Source organism: Oncorhynchus nerka, linkage group LG28 (genome assembly GCF_034236695.1).
Source record: "Oncorhynchus nerka isolate Pitt River linkage group LG28, Oner_Uvic_2.0, whole genome shotgun sequence".
NCBI classification, from domain to species: Eukaryota; Metazoa; Chordata; class Actinopteri; order Salmoniformes; family Salmonidae; genus Oncorhynchus; species Oncorhynchus nerka.
In genome coordinates, this window is record NC_088423.1 from 44,081,727 (window position 1) to 44,098,489 (window position 16,763).

At 41.3% G+C, this 16,763-nt stretch overlaps 1 protein-coding gene across 2 annotated transcripts in view; it reads left to right on the forward strand.

Annotated features, from left to right (window-relative positions):
- The window catches only part of LOC115113261 (heat shock protein 12A), a 45,334-nt gene extending 32,702 nt beyond the window's left edge, over positions 1-12,632 (forward strand). Inside the window, exons 8-12 of one of the 2 annotated variants that reach the window (XM_029640731.2) lie at positions 4,137-4,223; positions 4,852-4,956; positions 5,417-5,675; positions 7,175-7,278; positions 8,523-12,632. In XM_029640731.2, the coding sequence (XP_029496591.1) occupies positions 4,137-4,223; positions 4,852-4,956; positions 5,417-5,675; positions 7,175-7,278; positions 8,523-9,154 (1,187 nt within the window). In that variant the 3' untranslated portion in view covers positions 9,155-12,632. The remainder of the gene's footprint in view (positions 1-4,136; positions 4,224-4,851; positions 4,957-5,416; positions 5,676-7,174; positions 7,279-8,522) is intronic. The other variant, XM_029640732.2, reaches the window with a different exon arrangement.
- Positions 12,633-16,763: the final 4,131 nt, after the last annotated feature.

The window sequence follows — 16,763 nt, forward strand, 5'->3', positions numbered from 1 at the left end:
GCTGTGTCTGGTCGGCTTAGGTCCGGGGCTAAAGCTATGATTATGAGCACATTACTGTAAGACTTGCAGAGTTTATACAGTACCAGTTAAAAGTTTGGACTCACCTACTCATTCGAGGGTTTTTCTTTATTTTTACTATTTTCTACATTGTGGAATAATAGTGAAGACATTAACACTATGAAATAACACATATAGAATCATGTAGTAACCAAAAAAAGTGTTAAACAAATCGATAATATATAAGTAGCCACCGTTTACCTTGATGACAGCTTTGCACACTCTAGGCATTCTCTCAACCAGCTTCATGAGGTAGTCACCTGGAATGCATTTCAATTAACAGGTGTGCCTTGTTAAAAGTTAATTTGTGGAATTTATTTCCTTCTTAATGTGTTTGAGACAATCAGTTGTGTTGTGACAAGGTAGGGGTGGTATACAGAAGATAGCTCTATTTGGTAAAAGACCAAGTCCATATTATGGCAAGAACAGTTCAAATAAGCAAAGAGAAACGACAGTCCATCATTACTTTAAGACATGAAAGTCAGTCAATCCGGAAAATTTGAAAGTTTCTTCAAGTGCAGTCACAAAAACCATCAAGTGCTATGATGAAACTGGCTCTCATGAGGCCTGCCACAGGAATGGAAGACCCAAAGTTACCTCTGCTGCAGAGGATACATTCATTAGAGTTAACTGCACCTCAGATTGCAACCCAAATAAATGCTTCACAGAGTTCAAGTAACAGACACATCTTAACATCAACTGTTCAGAGGAGACTGTGTGAATTAGGCCATTGTGGTCGAATTGCTGCAAAGAACCCACTACTAAAGGACACCAATAAGAAGAAGAGACTTACTTGGGCCAAGAAACGCGACCAAGGGACATTAGACCCGTGAAAATCTGTCCTTTGGTCTGATGAGTCCAAATTTGACATTTTTGGTTCCAACTGCTGTGTCTTTGTGAGACGCAGAGTAGGTGAACGGATGATCTCCGCATGTGTGATTCCCACTGTGAAGCATGGAGGAGGAGATGTGGTGCTTTGCTGGTGACACTGTCTGTGATTTATTTAGAATTCAAGGCACACTTAACCAGCATGGCTACCACAGCATTCTGCAGTGATATGCCATCCCATCTGGTTTGCGCTTAGTGGGACTATCATTTGTTTTTCAACAGGATAATGTCCCAAAACACGCCTCCAGGCTGTGTAAGGGCTATTTGACCAAGAAGGAGAGTGATGGAGTGCTGCATCAGATGACCTGGCCTCCACAATCACCCGACCTCAACCCAATTGAGATGGTTTGGGATGAGTTGGACGGCAGAGTGAAAGAAAAGCAATCAACAAGTGCTCAGCATATGTGGAAACTCCTTCAAGACTGTTGGAAAGCGTTCCAGGTGAAGCTGGTTGAGAGAATGCCAAGAGTGTGCAAAGCTGTAATCAAGACAAAGGGGGGCTACTTGGAAGAATCTCAAATCTAAACTATATTTTTTATTTGTTTAACACTTTTTGGTGACTATATGATTCCATGTGTTATTTCATAGATTTGATGTCTTCACTATTGTTCTACAATGTAGAAAATAGTATAAATAAAGAAAAACCCTTGAATGAGTAGGTGTGTCCAAACATTTGACTGGTACTGTATTTCTCGTTTATCTTTACATTTTTGTAAAATGCTGAGTTTGTTTTCCAAAATGGTGCTCGTAGTAATCCCAAGTCTATATACTGGATTTTAGAACCGGCGACGACAATGTAGCGCCATCCAACGGAAATATCTTCTACTCTATCATCTGTCTTTCCATAATAATTATGGGAAATGTAGTTGGTTTGAAATGAACCCTTTGATATATGGTCAGTTTGTGTTTGAATTACCTTCAGTATCAATGCAGACGTCAGAGAGAGGTTGGACCAAAAGAAGGGGGCACAAGTCAATGTCCCCTCCCTAATGATGGTGTTTCCAACAGGATGCTACAACTCTTTTCCAACTGAGGTGTTTTTATGTTGGAAGGAAGCCTACGGGAAGGGAAAGTGTACTCTCTGTCCAGCTGCTGCTGTTTCCTCCTTACATTAACTGTCCCATAATAGCCGCTCCTCTATTCGAGCAGCTTCCACCATAGCTAACTCATAATGTTCTCACAGCATTCCCGGAAAGTTATTTCTTCATTGTGTTTTGACATGTTGACGGAATAGTTAATGGTGACATAGATAGACCCCACTCTCACACCCTCCTGAGGACTAATGGGAGAAGGAAAGTCCTGTTTCCGCTCTATTGGAGAAAATGTCCTTCTGACATCTGGGTCGATGTGGTCATGCTACTACTACTGCTGTCCTCTTTTCAACCAGTGATTACTAGGTCCATATGCAATTAATGTAATCATTAGCCTGTAAGTACTGATCATAAGTGCATTCTCCAGTTCTGAACATTTAGAGTAGAATGTCCTTTCCTTGGCCAGCGTTCTCTCGTCCCTCTGCAGCTAACACATTTTTTCCCCATAGGAAGAACATTTCATCAGCATACAGTTGAAGTCGGAAGTTTACATACACTTAGGTTGGAGTCATTAAAACTTGTTTTTCAACCACTCCTCAAATTTCTTGTTAACAAACTATAGTTTTGGCAAGTCGGTTAGGACATCTACTTTGTGCATGACACAAGTAATTTTCCTAACAATTGTTTACAGACAGCTAATTTCAATTAAAAGTCACTGTATCACAATTCCAGTGGGTTAGAAGTTGACATACACTAAGTGTACTGTGCCTGCTTGGAAATTTCCAGAAAATGATGTCATGGCTTTAGAAGCTTCTGATAGACTAATTGACATCATTTGAGTCAATTGGAGGTGTACCTGTGGATGTATTTCAAGGCCTACCTTCAAACTCAGTGCCTCTTTGCTTGACATCATCGGAAAATCAAAAGGAATCAGACACGACCTCAGAAAAAAATTGCAGACCTCCACAAGTCTGGTTCATCCTTGGGAGCAATTTCCAAATGCCCAAAGATACCACGTTCATCTGTACAAACAATAGTAAACTAGTTTAAACACCATGGGACCACGCAGCCGTCATACTGCTTAGGAAGGAGATCTCCCATCTCCTGCTTAGGAAGGATCTCTATCAATTCTATCTCCTAGAGATGAACGTACTTTGGTGCAAAAAGTGCAAATCAACCCCAGAACAACAGCAAAGTACCTTGTGAAGATGCTGGAGGAAACCGGTACAAAAGTATCTATATCCACAGTAAAACGAGTCCTATATTGTCATAAACTTAAAGGCCGCTCAGCAAGGAAGAAGCCACTGCTCCAAAACCGCCATAAAAAAGCCAGACTACAGTTTGCAACTGGACAATGACCCCAAGCATACTTCCAAAGTTGTGGCAAAATGGCTTAAGGACAACAAAGTCAAGGTATTGGAGTGGCCATCTCAAAGCCCTGACCTCAATCCTGTAGAAAATGTGTGGGCAGAACTGAAAAGGCGTGTGCGAGCAAGTAGGCCTACAAACCTGACTCCGTTATACCAGCTCTGTCAGGAGGAATGGCCCAAAAATTACCCAATTTATTGTGGGAAGCTTGTGGAAGGCTACCTGAAGCATTTGACCCAAGTTAAACAATGTAAAGGCAATGCTACCAAATACTAATTGAGTGTATGTAAACTTCTGACCCACTGGGAATGTGATGAAATAAATCAAAGCTGAAATAAATTATTCTCTCTACTGTTATTCTGACATTTTACATTCTTAAAATAAAGTGGTTATCCTAACTGACCTAAGACAGGGAATTTTTACTAGGATTGAATGTCAGGAATTGTGAAAAACAGTTTAAATGTATTTGGCTAAGGTGTATGTAAACTTCCGACTTCAACTGTATATGCTAATAAAATACAGTTTGAACATAAAAAAAACGGAAAATGAAACACTAGATCCAAATAGTCTCACATTGGATTTGCTCATTCCTGCAAGTCAACACAGTTTCTGGGATGGCAGTTAGGCTATATGAACAGTTCTGGAGTTCTGCTGCTGACTTCACACATCCATCCTAGACATCATATAGCCCCATCATCCTGTCGCTTGACTTACATTGTATGACCCACACAGCTTCACCAAAGCGCTTCCACCCTTCTCACGCTCGGTCATTCTCTCTCTGTCAATAACCAGCCAAGGAGCATGTCCGGAGCAAACGGCAGAGCCGCACCTTTTTGGTGGAAAATGTCATAGGGGAGCTTTGGTCGGAGCTGGAAGAAGGTAGAGTCTCATTCTCTCTTTTACGCTTCTTTTTTCTCTCTCCCTCCTCCCTCTCTATACAGTAATTGCTCCTGCTGTTTCTTATGCTGCTGATCATGCATCGTGTTTGTTATTCGGTGCCCTGAAAAACAACAGCCTTATGTTTATTGAGTAGGAGGATCTACTCTACTTATTATCTTTCTAGTTTTTGCTAATAACATCATGCTTTTACAGCCTAATCGATTACATTTCTCTACTAATCAAATGCTTCCTGTAGGTTTGGCTGGATGTTGACATGTCAGTGATCGTATGGTTGATTACATGATCACATGGCGATTACTGACCACTGTGACAGTGTGGGCATGGTGATAGTAGGTTATCTACTGTATAAAAAGACTGAAATCCAGTATAGCAATTGGCTTATCCTCTATCCGATACACTGTATCTAGTTCTCCAGTACCCACTTGGGGTTTTAGGGCGCGATAGCATCATGACTACTCATGTTGAACATCCACTGAGTGTGTCCCAAAAACAGAAGCCGCTTTTAGAGGAAATGATCAGAAGTCATGCTTCAGAGGCGTTATTGGCTACCACTATAGTCTTCTGCTCCTTCGCCTCCAATGACGTTTCTCTCTCTCCGTGTCCCCAGGTGACCGCTATGTAGTGGTTGACTGTGGTGGCGGAACGGTTGACCTCACGGTCCATCAGATTCGGCTCCCTGAGGGACATCTCAAGGAGCTCTATAAGGCCTCAGGTAAAGAGAGTGCTCAATGCTCAGATACCAGCTCTCACTGAATTCATGTTACACTGAGATGGATCTAGGTAGTATCCTCGATTCAAAATAATCACATTCTTCTGGCTGTTCTATCACATTCTGGGGTGGCTGCATGTGTAAAGGACGTCACCCTGCTAGCTTAGTAAGTACCACTTCCTCCTAATTCGTCCCATTCCTGGCACAAACTTGGGACCTCTGCCTTGCTAGCACATGTGACCACCCTCCTGGAGTGTCTTACCAGTCTACGCCACGTGAAAAGCTAGCTGTTCGCTGGCGCAAGTGGGGAAACTTCAGGCTGAGCAGTAAATTTCACACATCCCCATGAGCTACACATGGACTCCTAGTCAAAGGCTTAATCAGGGTCCATGCATCCCCTCTGTTCTGTGGACTCGGTGTCATTTGAGCTCTTATTGACCAACACTCATTTTCACTTCCTCAGGCGGTCCTTATGGCTCCATTGGTATTGACTATGAGTTTGAGAAACTCCTGTGTAAGATCTTCGGGCCCGACTTCATCGACCAGTTTAAGGTCAAGCGGCCGGCTGCCTGGGTGGATCTGATGATCGCGTTTGAGTCCCGGAAACGGGCAGCGGCCCCGGACAGGACCAACCCCCTGAATATCAACCTGCCCTTCTCCTTCATCGACTACTACAAGAAGTTCAGAGGTCACAGTGTGGAGCACGCCCTGCGCAAGAGCAAGTGAGTGTGTGTGTGTGTGTGCATATGTGAGTGTGTGTATGATTGCAGAGGAGGGTTAGAGGATCGGTATAGGATACAGAATACACTGAAAGTCTAGAGCTCACCTCAACTCCCTATTGAGTGATTACCCGATTACCCAAGCATGTGTCTGAATAAGCATGTGCTAGCTGTCGGATATAATATACCTTTACTTGGTGTATGTATCCAGGGGAATACACACACGTCTCCTCTGCAACAGATCTCAATTCCCTTACCCAAACATTAAATGACCAACATATGACCATCACTATCCATTTCTTTGTGATACTGTGTGATCAATTAGATTAGATACATTTTATTATCCCACCAGTGGAACTTCATTTGGGTACATGTGCTTAAAAACATAGGACATAATACCAAAACACACAATGCAATACGATACAGTAAAATGCATAGAAAATAGTGCAATACAAAATCTATTCAATGAGGATTACTTCGATCAATCTATCAGTTGTCCAGGCACTGGCAATGATTATCCATTATAAGTAAGACAGCCAGCGAATTCAGAATTCACCACGTTTCCCCCTCCACCACCTTACAGTCAGCTCATTAAGAGACTTGTCTATTGTACAATATAGTAGACTAGTGTCATTAGCTGACTAAGTATTCCCACTCTGGTTCATTCAGTTCAAATTGCTTTAGATAAGTCTAAAATGCTTTCTTCCTGCTTATCCACGGTAGTATGTGCAGTAGTAGTGTTACTCTAATAAATGTTTGGATCAGTATGTGCACTTGAATTCACTAAAGATGACTGAATAACTTGAAATAAACCTTGCGTATATAAGACCTTGTCTCACTTTGATACTATCCTGTAGTCTGGCTGTTAAAAGTACTGTCTTACATTAGTATAGATTTTCATCCTGTATTAAACTCATGGGACCCTTAAAGACATTCAGACGCCAGAAACCTGAGCCTCCAGGGGCCCTGCGGGTCCTCTGACTCATAGTCATAACTGTAAATCATTTAGGATGTCTCACTTTGCCGCAATAGCCTTTCTGTGAAATAGAGAGATCACTGGCAAGCACACACTCACATCTAGGAGAATTCTCAAAAGATACCAGATGGATTCTATACACTCCTATAAGATCTGTTACAATACAAACACTGAGGGGGTGAGTATACAGTACATGTAGAAAAACAGTGGTCTCATGAGAGCTATTGCATGGAGGCAGGCACTACTTATCTATTGTTCTCCTACAGTACATGTATTCCTATGTACATACCAAGAAACACAATGGGTAAACATTTGTGAAAGATACAGGGATTTCATTATATTCATTCAGACTGTAAATATTTTTGTTTCATTTTTTACATGTCCTAAAGTCATTATAGGCCACCTACTGACGAAGGAGGAAGTCTGGTTCGGAGTGTATTGTAACAGTGCTTATACGGTAGCCTACAAAATCTACTGTTAATCAGAGCAGCGTCAATAATGGCATGCTTATCTCTTCTCTCTGCAGTGTGGACTTTGTGAAGTGGTCCTCCCAGGGCATGCTGAGAATGAACCCTGATGCCATGAACGCCCTCTTCAAGCCCACCATAGATCACATCATTCAGCACCTCAGTAAGTAGCCACTATTACTAATAAAAAAACTATTTTCTTAAAGGGACGTCTTAGTACGGACACACATATACAGTGTACTGGTAGTATCTGAAAGATATTGCCTGTTGTCATTCTATATTAGGAAGCCAAACTGCATCCTATATAATGTTCAGCTGTTGGCCCTGCTGCTGTCTTGACAAAGTGACAAAGCTCAACTGACCAAGATGAATAAAGCATCAGCATGATTATGTTTTCAGATTGGATTGTATGCATCACCATACTGTATGTGAGCACGCCCAGCCTGGTCTCAGACTAGACGTAACATAGTGAATTTGTATGATATGTTACATTTGGTATGGTTACATATAAAATAATGTTACTTAAGGCAAAAATGAAAGTAGGGTGGTTGGTCGGGGTAGATGGGTTGACGTATAATGCGAACTAGCAACCCAAAGGTTGCGTGTTCGAATCTCATCACAGACAACTTTAGCTAATTAGCTACTTAGCATGTTAGCTAACCCTTCCCCTAACATTAACCTTAACCCTTTAACCAAACTTCTAACCTTAACCCCTAGACTAGCTAACGTTAGCCACAACAAATTTGAGTTTGTAACATCTAATATATTTTTCAAATTTGTAACATATTATACAAATTGCAATTCATAATATATTGTACAAATTCCAATTCATAATATATCAAACAATTTGTAATTCGTAACATATACAAATTGTAGTTCGTAACATATTATACATAATGGATGATGGACATTCACAAATGAATACATACCAAATGAATACAATATAATACTAATTGTAATATCCCGGATTTACATTTATTATGTTACGTCTACCACTGAGTCCAGGTTGGCACTCCACCCAGGCTGAATTGAAAGCATTCCCATCCCATTCTCAACTCAAGGATTTGAGATCCCAGAAGAGATTTCTGGGGAGTGCACACTGCATCCCAAGGTTTCCTCTCACTGTACAGTGAGCAGTCTTCCCAGTAGTCCCACCCAAAATAAACCAACCTACTTCAATTATGCATGCAGTGTTTTTGGACAGAGAGTAAGAAGTGGGTCACATTACTTTAGCATGGTCTGCTTGGAGTCTAATGAACTGTCTGATAACACTGGGGCTCAAACAGGAAATGTTGTCCTCTGGCATAACACATGCTATGCTATTGCCTGCAGAAAACTGAAATTGTATTAATGCTTCACATACTATAGAGTAGAACTCTAGTTGAATAACAACTCTTTCCATCTCAGCTGATCTCTTTGAGAAGCCGGAGGTGTCTGATATCAAGTTCCTGTTCCTAGTGGGCGGCTTCGCTGAGTCGCCCCTGCTGCAGCAGGCGGTGCAGAACATGCTGCAAGGACGCAGCCGCATCATCATCCCCCACGATGTGGGCCTCACCATCCTCAAGGGGGCCGTTCTCTTCGGCCTGGACCCCAGCATCATCAAGGTGCGCCGCTCGCCCCTCACCTACGGCGTGGGAGTCCTCAACCGCTACGTGGAGGGCAAGCACCCGCCCGACAAGATGCTGGTGAAGGACGGCACGCGCTGGTGCACCGACGTCTTCGACACCTTCATCACCTGCGATCAGTCCGTGGCCCTGGGAGAGACGGTGAAGCGTAGCTACACGCCCGCCAAGCCCAGCCAGCAGGTCATCGTTATCCACATCTACTGCTCGGAGAAGGAAGGTGTGGGCTTCATCAGCGAGCTGGGCGTGAGGAAGTGCGGCACGCTGCGGCTGGATGTGACCGGTACAGAGAGCACCGTCGTGCGCCGTGAGATCCAGACGCTCATGCAGTTTGGGGACACGGAGATCCGGGCCATGGCGGTGGATGTAGCCACTTCGCGTACCGTCAAGGCTAGCATCGACTTCCTCAGTCAGTAAATAGGGTGAAATGGAGCAATAAGGTCAAAGGGTCATAGGAAGTGAAACCTCCAGCAGCACACACACAATGAGCCAGGGGACAGTGGCTAGAATGTAGCAGTATATTGATCTTTGGGCCTGTTCAGATTAGCATGAGTGCTAGTTTGTTTCTGCTTTAGCTGACTCCCTGGTCAGAAACAAACTAGCACTCAGGTTTTATCCCTGTGTACCATCTGTGTATCTAGTCTTAAGTGCAGGCTATATTGATGTGCTCTGCTCTAGAGATGTTTAGATTGGAGTATGTACAGAGATGCAACACAGCTTTGTACTATAGGCATATATTGCTATTGATACGTACAGCCTTGTTTCAGGTCCATTGTGTGTTATCTGTGGTTGTGTGCTGTAGCTGTGTTATGGTAGGTTGATACTGTAGTACTCCTGTCTTGCAGCTCTTACAGCTCTTACAGCTACAACACTATGCTATGACACAATGCTCCACAAACCTATGTCCTCTCCAACCCTCGCTCATGGGACCAAATTTTCATAACTGCTATGACCATTAGGCATTTAAACCGAACTCCTGGGGTTTCCTTGAACAACAGTTAGAAACTATCATTCAGATGCTTATCTTACTCATCAGACCAGAGTTTTATTGAGTCAGGGTTGGAGAGCACCTGAGATGAGAGAAGGCAGTGGTTCTCCAACAAAAACACTTCACTTGATCAGTTAAACTTCACAGGATAGCTTTCAAATCTGTATTTATCTCTACCGTCTCCTGTGGTTAGGCATGAGATGCCATAGAAAGGAGTTATATTACCTTATGAAAACAAACTTGGTGCATTAGCTTTTAAAATACATTTGAAGTCCTGGAAACTCAGTTCATTTTTGGTCAAATGTAAGCAGATGGTCTCCTATCCTGTCAACAATATCTGTTTAAGGCAAAGGTTGGCTTCTAAATGTGGTTTATTCAGCACTGCAAACAAATCTATGTGTTAGAAATATAGAGAGACTAACAACTAGCTGTTTAGACGTCAGGCTTGATTGTCAAGACGTTCTATCATTTCTTACAAACAATGTAATAATCCACCTCACTGTTTTAACATGTTGCGCTGATCCACAACAAAATATAAATCCGAGAATGTGAAAAGTGGCAGAGTTGACAATGCTGCTAGCTGAACCGGCAAACTGATTTGAATATAGCCATTGCGATGTGCTTTGTGGTTGCCTTCATTTGTTTTGCTTATGAGACGACAGAGGACAAGAAGACCCTGAATTTCCTTCTTGAATATCTGAAATTCAGGAGATTGTGTCGGCCGTTGAAAAGGAAAGATGAAATTGAAAATATGTTTATTTCTGTAAATACAGTATTTAAATATTGTACAGATTTTTAGCGTTATGATTTTAGCAGCTTTAGAACCGAGAGTATGTATGCTTTCGCACAGACACCTTTTCCCATTATTCTCACCAGCCATAGCATGTGAGTCGAGGCAGACTTTGGATGCCGCGTTCATCGACAATGAGTGAAAGTGAGCATTGAAAGAGACCTTGAATACCTTTCCTTAAAACATGAGTGGTTCTTGTTATGGAACATGGAGTTTCTTTGGTTTGGGCAAATATTTGTGTTTGCTTTGTAACTATTCAATTTGTATTTAGTTAAATGTTTACAATAAAATGACTGTCCCAATTCAGCTTTTGAAAAACCTGTATTCAAAATATCAATAGCAAATATTTGTTGGGGTCTTTCGAACTACAGTAATTGGCAAATCATACTGACAGACACCAGGTCAACTAAAACTATACCTCAACCACCTTGCAAATAATATAAAATGACAGTTTCAAATCATTGTCTTTCTTCCCCAACAAATGTAATACAAGAGCAATAAAAGCTTACAATTGCAAGGTATTGTTCCTTACCACAATTTAACTCAACCATTTACATTTTTGTGCCGTGCTTCCATTTTAAATTTGTTTCAAGGATGCTGCTGTTGAAAGTATTATCCCCTAAATCAAGTATTGATGGAAGGAAACAACCAAATAAAAAACAACTTCATATTTAAACATATAGATACAATAAATAGCTTTACACTGGAGAAGAAAACAGGTTTATGGCCCAACATACAATAATTTACCCCAATGAATGCCTAACATAAGATGTGATGTCAAAACTATTCAGCATATAGACACAATTCATGTCCCTAGTCTTGATTCAAGACAGATGTAGTATATTATTCACTAGTAACTGGGTTTGGATTTGAATTGATTTTGTTTCCTACAATAGCTGTTGTTTGCAGATGCACTCAATTTGAGTGGTTGGTAACACGGTATAACGCAGACGATGCATGATAACCTTAAAAGAATGTTTATGGTCTTCCAGCAGTGTTCCTCTCTGAGAACCCTACACTGAGGATTTCAAACTAATGTAAGGTAGATTCTCACAGAAAAACTCTGTGAATTTAAGTTGGTCTCCCTTGACTTGTTGACGTGGGAAAAGTGCACAAGCTTTGATCCCTGATGCTGCCTTTGGCACTCTCCTGCAATGCACGTTTTGCATGATTAAATCTTTACGAATGAGGAGAAAACAATATGTAACCACACTTTTTTTTTTTAGGTTTGAGGGTTAGGTATGGTGATAATGTTACACCAACACGTGTGGAGAAAAGCGTGGCCTTTTCAACTCTAGATGTAATGACAAATGAATAATTAACTGCGAAGGAAATGTTTTGACATGTTCATGGCATGTGCCAAAGTCAATCATCTCGCACACTGTTATCACAGCAGATCTGCTCAATCTCCATCCTAACAACTAGTAACAGGTTAATCTATCAACCCTTTTCTCATCCTCAAGGAGGTCGATGGATGACTATTGAGTTGAAGGAAAGAAAAACACAGCATTTGTTTCTTTAATGTATTGCTACTTTGATAAATACCATGTATTTCGTGCCGCCTTCAGTATTATGTAATGCACAATATACTGTATGTAGCGGGTTTATATTCAAAGCTATAAGTCCGAATTGTATGAAGACATGTTTAGCTGAAGTTCGCATCGTATTGAGTTTATAACGCAGCAGAATATGACAATTGGCACCTTAAAGAGAGTAAATATTTCAAATTCTACGAAGTGTCATTTATTAACCTGTAATTGAATGGGTGGGTGGAGACAGTTAAGGAGCATCAGTTTAGCTAGCTTCTGCATACTACGACAGAAAGTGCTTAACTCTTTATCTAGAACTTACAATATTACAGGACATGAAAGTTCACTGCTACTTGATTATATGCTTGCTGTAGAACAAATTACTTCACTATTCAACCAAAATTGTCACTCTTAAATGTTTCACAAATCATACCTTTTTCAGTTTATCCTTGGGTTTACGCACATGTGATTTTTCTACTGTTGAGTTACAAGTTTCCTGCTCTTACTATTTTCACTCAAATGAGTTGTATTTCAATGCCAAGTATTCACAGCCAAACTGTCATCCAATAAAATGTGTATTTCAAAGAATATCTGACTTCCTCGTCGTTGTTCTTTGCTGGTTTCATGACATGCTACACATGCATCATCAAAAAGACTTCCTACATCAATAAAAGCAACAGGGGAAGAAGGAAACAGACTATATCATACTTTTTAATTACCTTATTTATAATTTGCATGTTTATTTAGGCCAAGATGGCAAGGTGTCAGTGCAGTGGCTATAAACAGTCAGCTGTAAACAGCTGTTTTATCACTAATATTGGAAACAACAGCTACATTGTATTCTGCAATCAAATCAAAGTTTGGAAACCCAATTCAAGCTAATTCATATTTTTCCATGTGTTCTATTCAGTGTTAGCACAATTTGATGAGGTATATCCAAAGCAGCCACAGATTTGTATATGGGTGTGGCCAATTTGGGTCTGTGCCCTCGGGCTCAGTAGGAGCCGAGAATAAGAATATCAGAAAAGCAACACTGCTCTCCAGTGGATATTTTGGTCACACTTTATCTGGGTACTCCGGATACTCCATCTGTAGATGCTCTACATGGTCATAGCATCAACAAACTATCTGTTGATAAGCAACTGCATGAAACGGTTATGGTTAGGGTTAGGTTTAGAATAAGGGTTAAGTTCAGGGTTAGGATAAGGGTACATGTTAGGGCTAGGGTTAAGGTTAATAGATGGAATATCCAAATAAAGTGTTACCAACATTTGTTGAAACTACAGTACCTGAGACTATGTAATACAGCATTGAAATGATGGGATAACTAGTACAGTGCTATGCAGTAGTGATACCCTGCTTCACCACCCGTGACTTGTTTTTGGTGTTTTCGCAACAGACGATTCCAACTCAGTGCACAGGAGGCTGGTGGCACCTTAATTGGGAAGAACAGGGCTCGTGGTAATGACTGGAGCGGAATCAGTGGAATGGGATCAAATAGATCAAACACTTGGTTTCTATGTGTTTGATGCCATTCCATTTGCTCCTTTCTGGTCATTATCATGAGCCGTTCTCCCCTCAGCAGCCTCCACTAACTCAGTGGTCTATATCTCTATGATAATGACAGCTCTAAATTATTTCAAACTTTGCTGCTCGTCTGTTTCTGATCTCTCCACCCGGGCCAGAACAGTGTATTAGGAGAAAGAACAGTAGATCCAAAATAAGCTCCAGCTGTTTTTTGTTGATGCTGAAATTCAAGACTCATTGACGTGTGCTGTGTCGAGTTGTGACGTTATGGAGACATGGGTTCATAACTGCCGGTACCTATTAGGCCTAATGGCTTTGGAGTGCCTTGTGTTCAGTTGTACTCATATAGTACAGCAAGGATTTTTATTTTTAAAAATCCCAGGTTTAATAACAGAGGTTGCGAAATAAGCACATGCTTCAAACCAACCTCAATGTGCTATTCTCTACTCCAGGGGTTGTCAAAGTGGGGTCCGCAGAAGTACTGCATTTAATTTTTTTATATGAATATTACTAACAACAGATGACCAATGGATTCATGGAATAAATTGAGGGTGTAATACAACACAATAAAACTGCAAAGTTCTCTCTGCCTTATGGCAAAATGTGTAGAATTGCAGGATATTAGCTTTAAAGCTGCAACAACAAAACATATCTCTGCCCCATTAAACAAATTGTAGAATTGCAGTAAATGTGCTTGAAAATTGCTCAATTTTCTCTCCAATGCCATGGGTCTTTAAAATGTTTCTTCCCAGGGCCCAAGACTTGGTTCGTCAGGCTATGCACTGCCAAAGTCATTGCAAACTCATTGTATGCCATTTTGTTGTGTTCTGATTATGTGGGTTTCCCTGATGAATTTTCTATCACAAAAGGGGTCCCCGGGCCCAAAAAGTTTGGGAACCCTTGCTCTACTCAGCTTGCAGATTAAAAAGTCCACTGCTAAATTGTAGTTAGCCGCAAGCGCCCTCGCTAATGATCCAACAAGCTGAATATGAAACTAAACACTTCTTATTCAACCACTGTGTGCATTTAGGAGTGAGTGTGTTATTCTAACAGGAGTGTTTGTGGAGAGGCTCTCAACCCCACACAGGGCAAGGTTGTTTTTAGTTGTTGGATGTGTGCAAGGGGGATGGGTAGGGTGAAGGATAGGATAGGTGCACTGGTTATCTCCAAAATGGCTGGAAAGTAGGTCAGTTGCTACGGCAATTTCAAGGGGAAACTCTCAAAGTAGGCCCTTGAGTTGCTGGTTTGATCCCTCCCACACATTCACACACTCATATATTCTGTCAGGAAAGCAGTGAGATTTGGAGCTGGGAGCTCAACATGTTTTCATTCCAGCGTGATGTTGCAGTTGATGTTCATGCCTGAAGTCTCACAGTTCTTCACACGTTTTCCTTCCATTTGGGGCACGTTTGTGCTCTGCTGGGCCGTTCCCCCCTCTGTCAGGTTACCTAGCCATCATTTGATTTAATTAGTATTTGTTTGCTCAGCAGACACCCTTATCTATGAGATGAGTGTCACTGCATGTTGATGAGAGGTCTGTTTGGGTAACATCCCTCCACACACAAACGTACCTGCACACCATAGGAAACTGCTGAGGAAGGCTCATAATAATGGTGGGAATGGAGTAAATGGAATGGTATGAACACATATGTAAAGCATGTGTTTGATACCATCTCATTAATAATGAATTCCATCAATTAAATTTAGCCAGTCCTCCCCAATGAAGGTGCCACCAGCCACCTGTGCTGCACACACACATATACACAGGCACATACATACAAACAAATTGTGTACATGAGAGGAATGGCACTCCTTACTGTAATATATTCCAACAACAGAATCCAGTGTTGGAAAGAGTCAAGACAGTTTTATTGGACTGGATGGCTGACTGAACATGCGACTGCACGTGTGTATTTTTTTAGTGCGGGTTTTATATAAATAACTGTTAGATATTCTAGCAAAGTCAGACCAGCAACCCTTTGTTCCTAATGTGGGGGCACCAACTTCAGTTTGAGGAGGCCTTACCCACTACGGAGTAGTCCTAGTATGTTTAGGACAGGTACAGCTACAAAATGATTCTGGTGAGCTTTTTCCATTTGCCAGGAAACATCCTAATCCCTTTATCAGTCTATGATAATCTAGATAAACCACATCCCAACCATATAAAGGAAACACAAATACAATCAGGTTTTTGCTAAGCAATGATTTTGAAGATTGGTATTCAAGGAGTCCAACAAAGCCATTATCTCGTCCAACCATTACCTAATTCAAAGTTACCAAAACCTCTCTCTGTCATTCATATTGTAGCATCCTTTTGTATACACATCCAATTATATAACTGCAGACACATGGAAAAATCTGTTCTCTGTCATCTGTCGTGTTTTCCCCTGTTTTAAGTATACCTTGCTAATGCTTGACCTGTGTGTGCTTTGTTAGCTACAAAGCCACCCCCAGAGCCCTGGGAGCACTGATCAAAATGAAACACTGTCATCCACAAATTCCCTCAGGCAAACAGACATAATTACTGGAATTAGCTAGCTATTTTGTCATTAGCCTCTGCATTCAATGAGCCTATTAAAATGAAATCGAAAAGATAGACAGTGACGGATGTCTAGGGCGGATTTGAAGACACAAGCACCCCCCACGCCTTAGCCCCATATTCAATGCTATGTTTAATACCATAATGTAGTCATTCTCGGGGCTGTGGCTCTGCGGATTGTTCTGATTGGTATTGTGTGAGTGCTGATGGCTCGACTCTGTTTAGTCACTGCATACAAATGCACTTTGTTTAGCGTTCTGATGAAAATGGCAGCTTGCCTTTTAACGCTGTATTTTCCGTAATCACAGGGTGGGTATTCAAATAAATGAAGACAAAACAATGAGACCCAATCAGGATTTGCTAAGCTGGTGAAAGGCCAGGGACACGTTAATGAGAGCTGTGAAGACACTAGGCCTCTTGGAAATACATGTATGACACATTAGGCAGACTTTCTGGCTGGCTGCACTTTTTGTCTAAATGGGAAAAGGAGCGACATGATACTAACGTGTAATTTAGTGTAGATTTGTGTTTGCACAAATGCAGCCCCCAGTCTTTCAACATTTAGACTAATAAAGAGACGCAGAACTTTCTTCCTGTAGGCATGATGTGAACACACAAAATCAGGATTTCAACCTGACTCTGCATATTCTTTC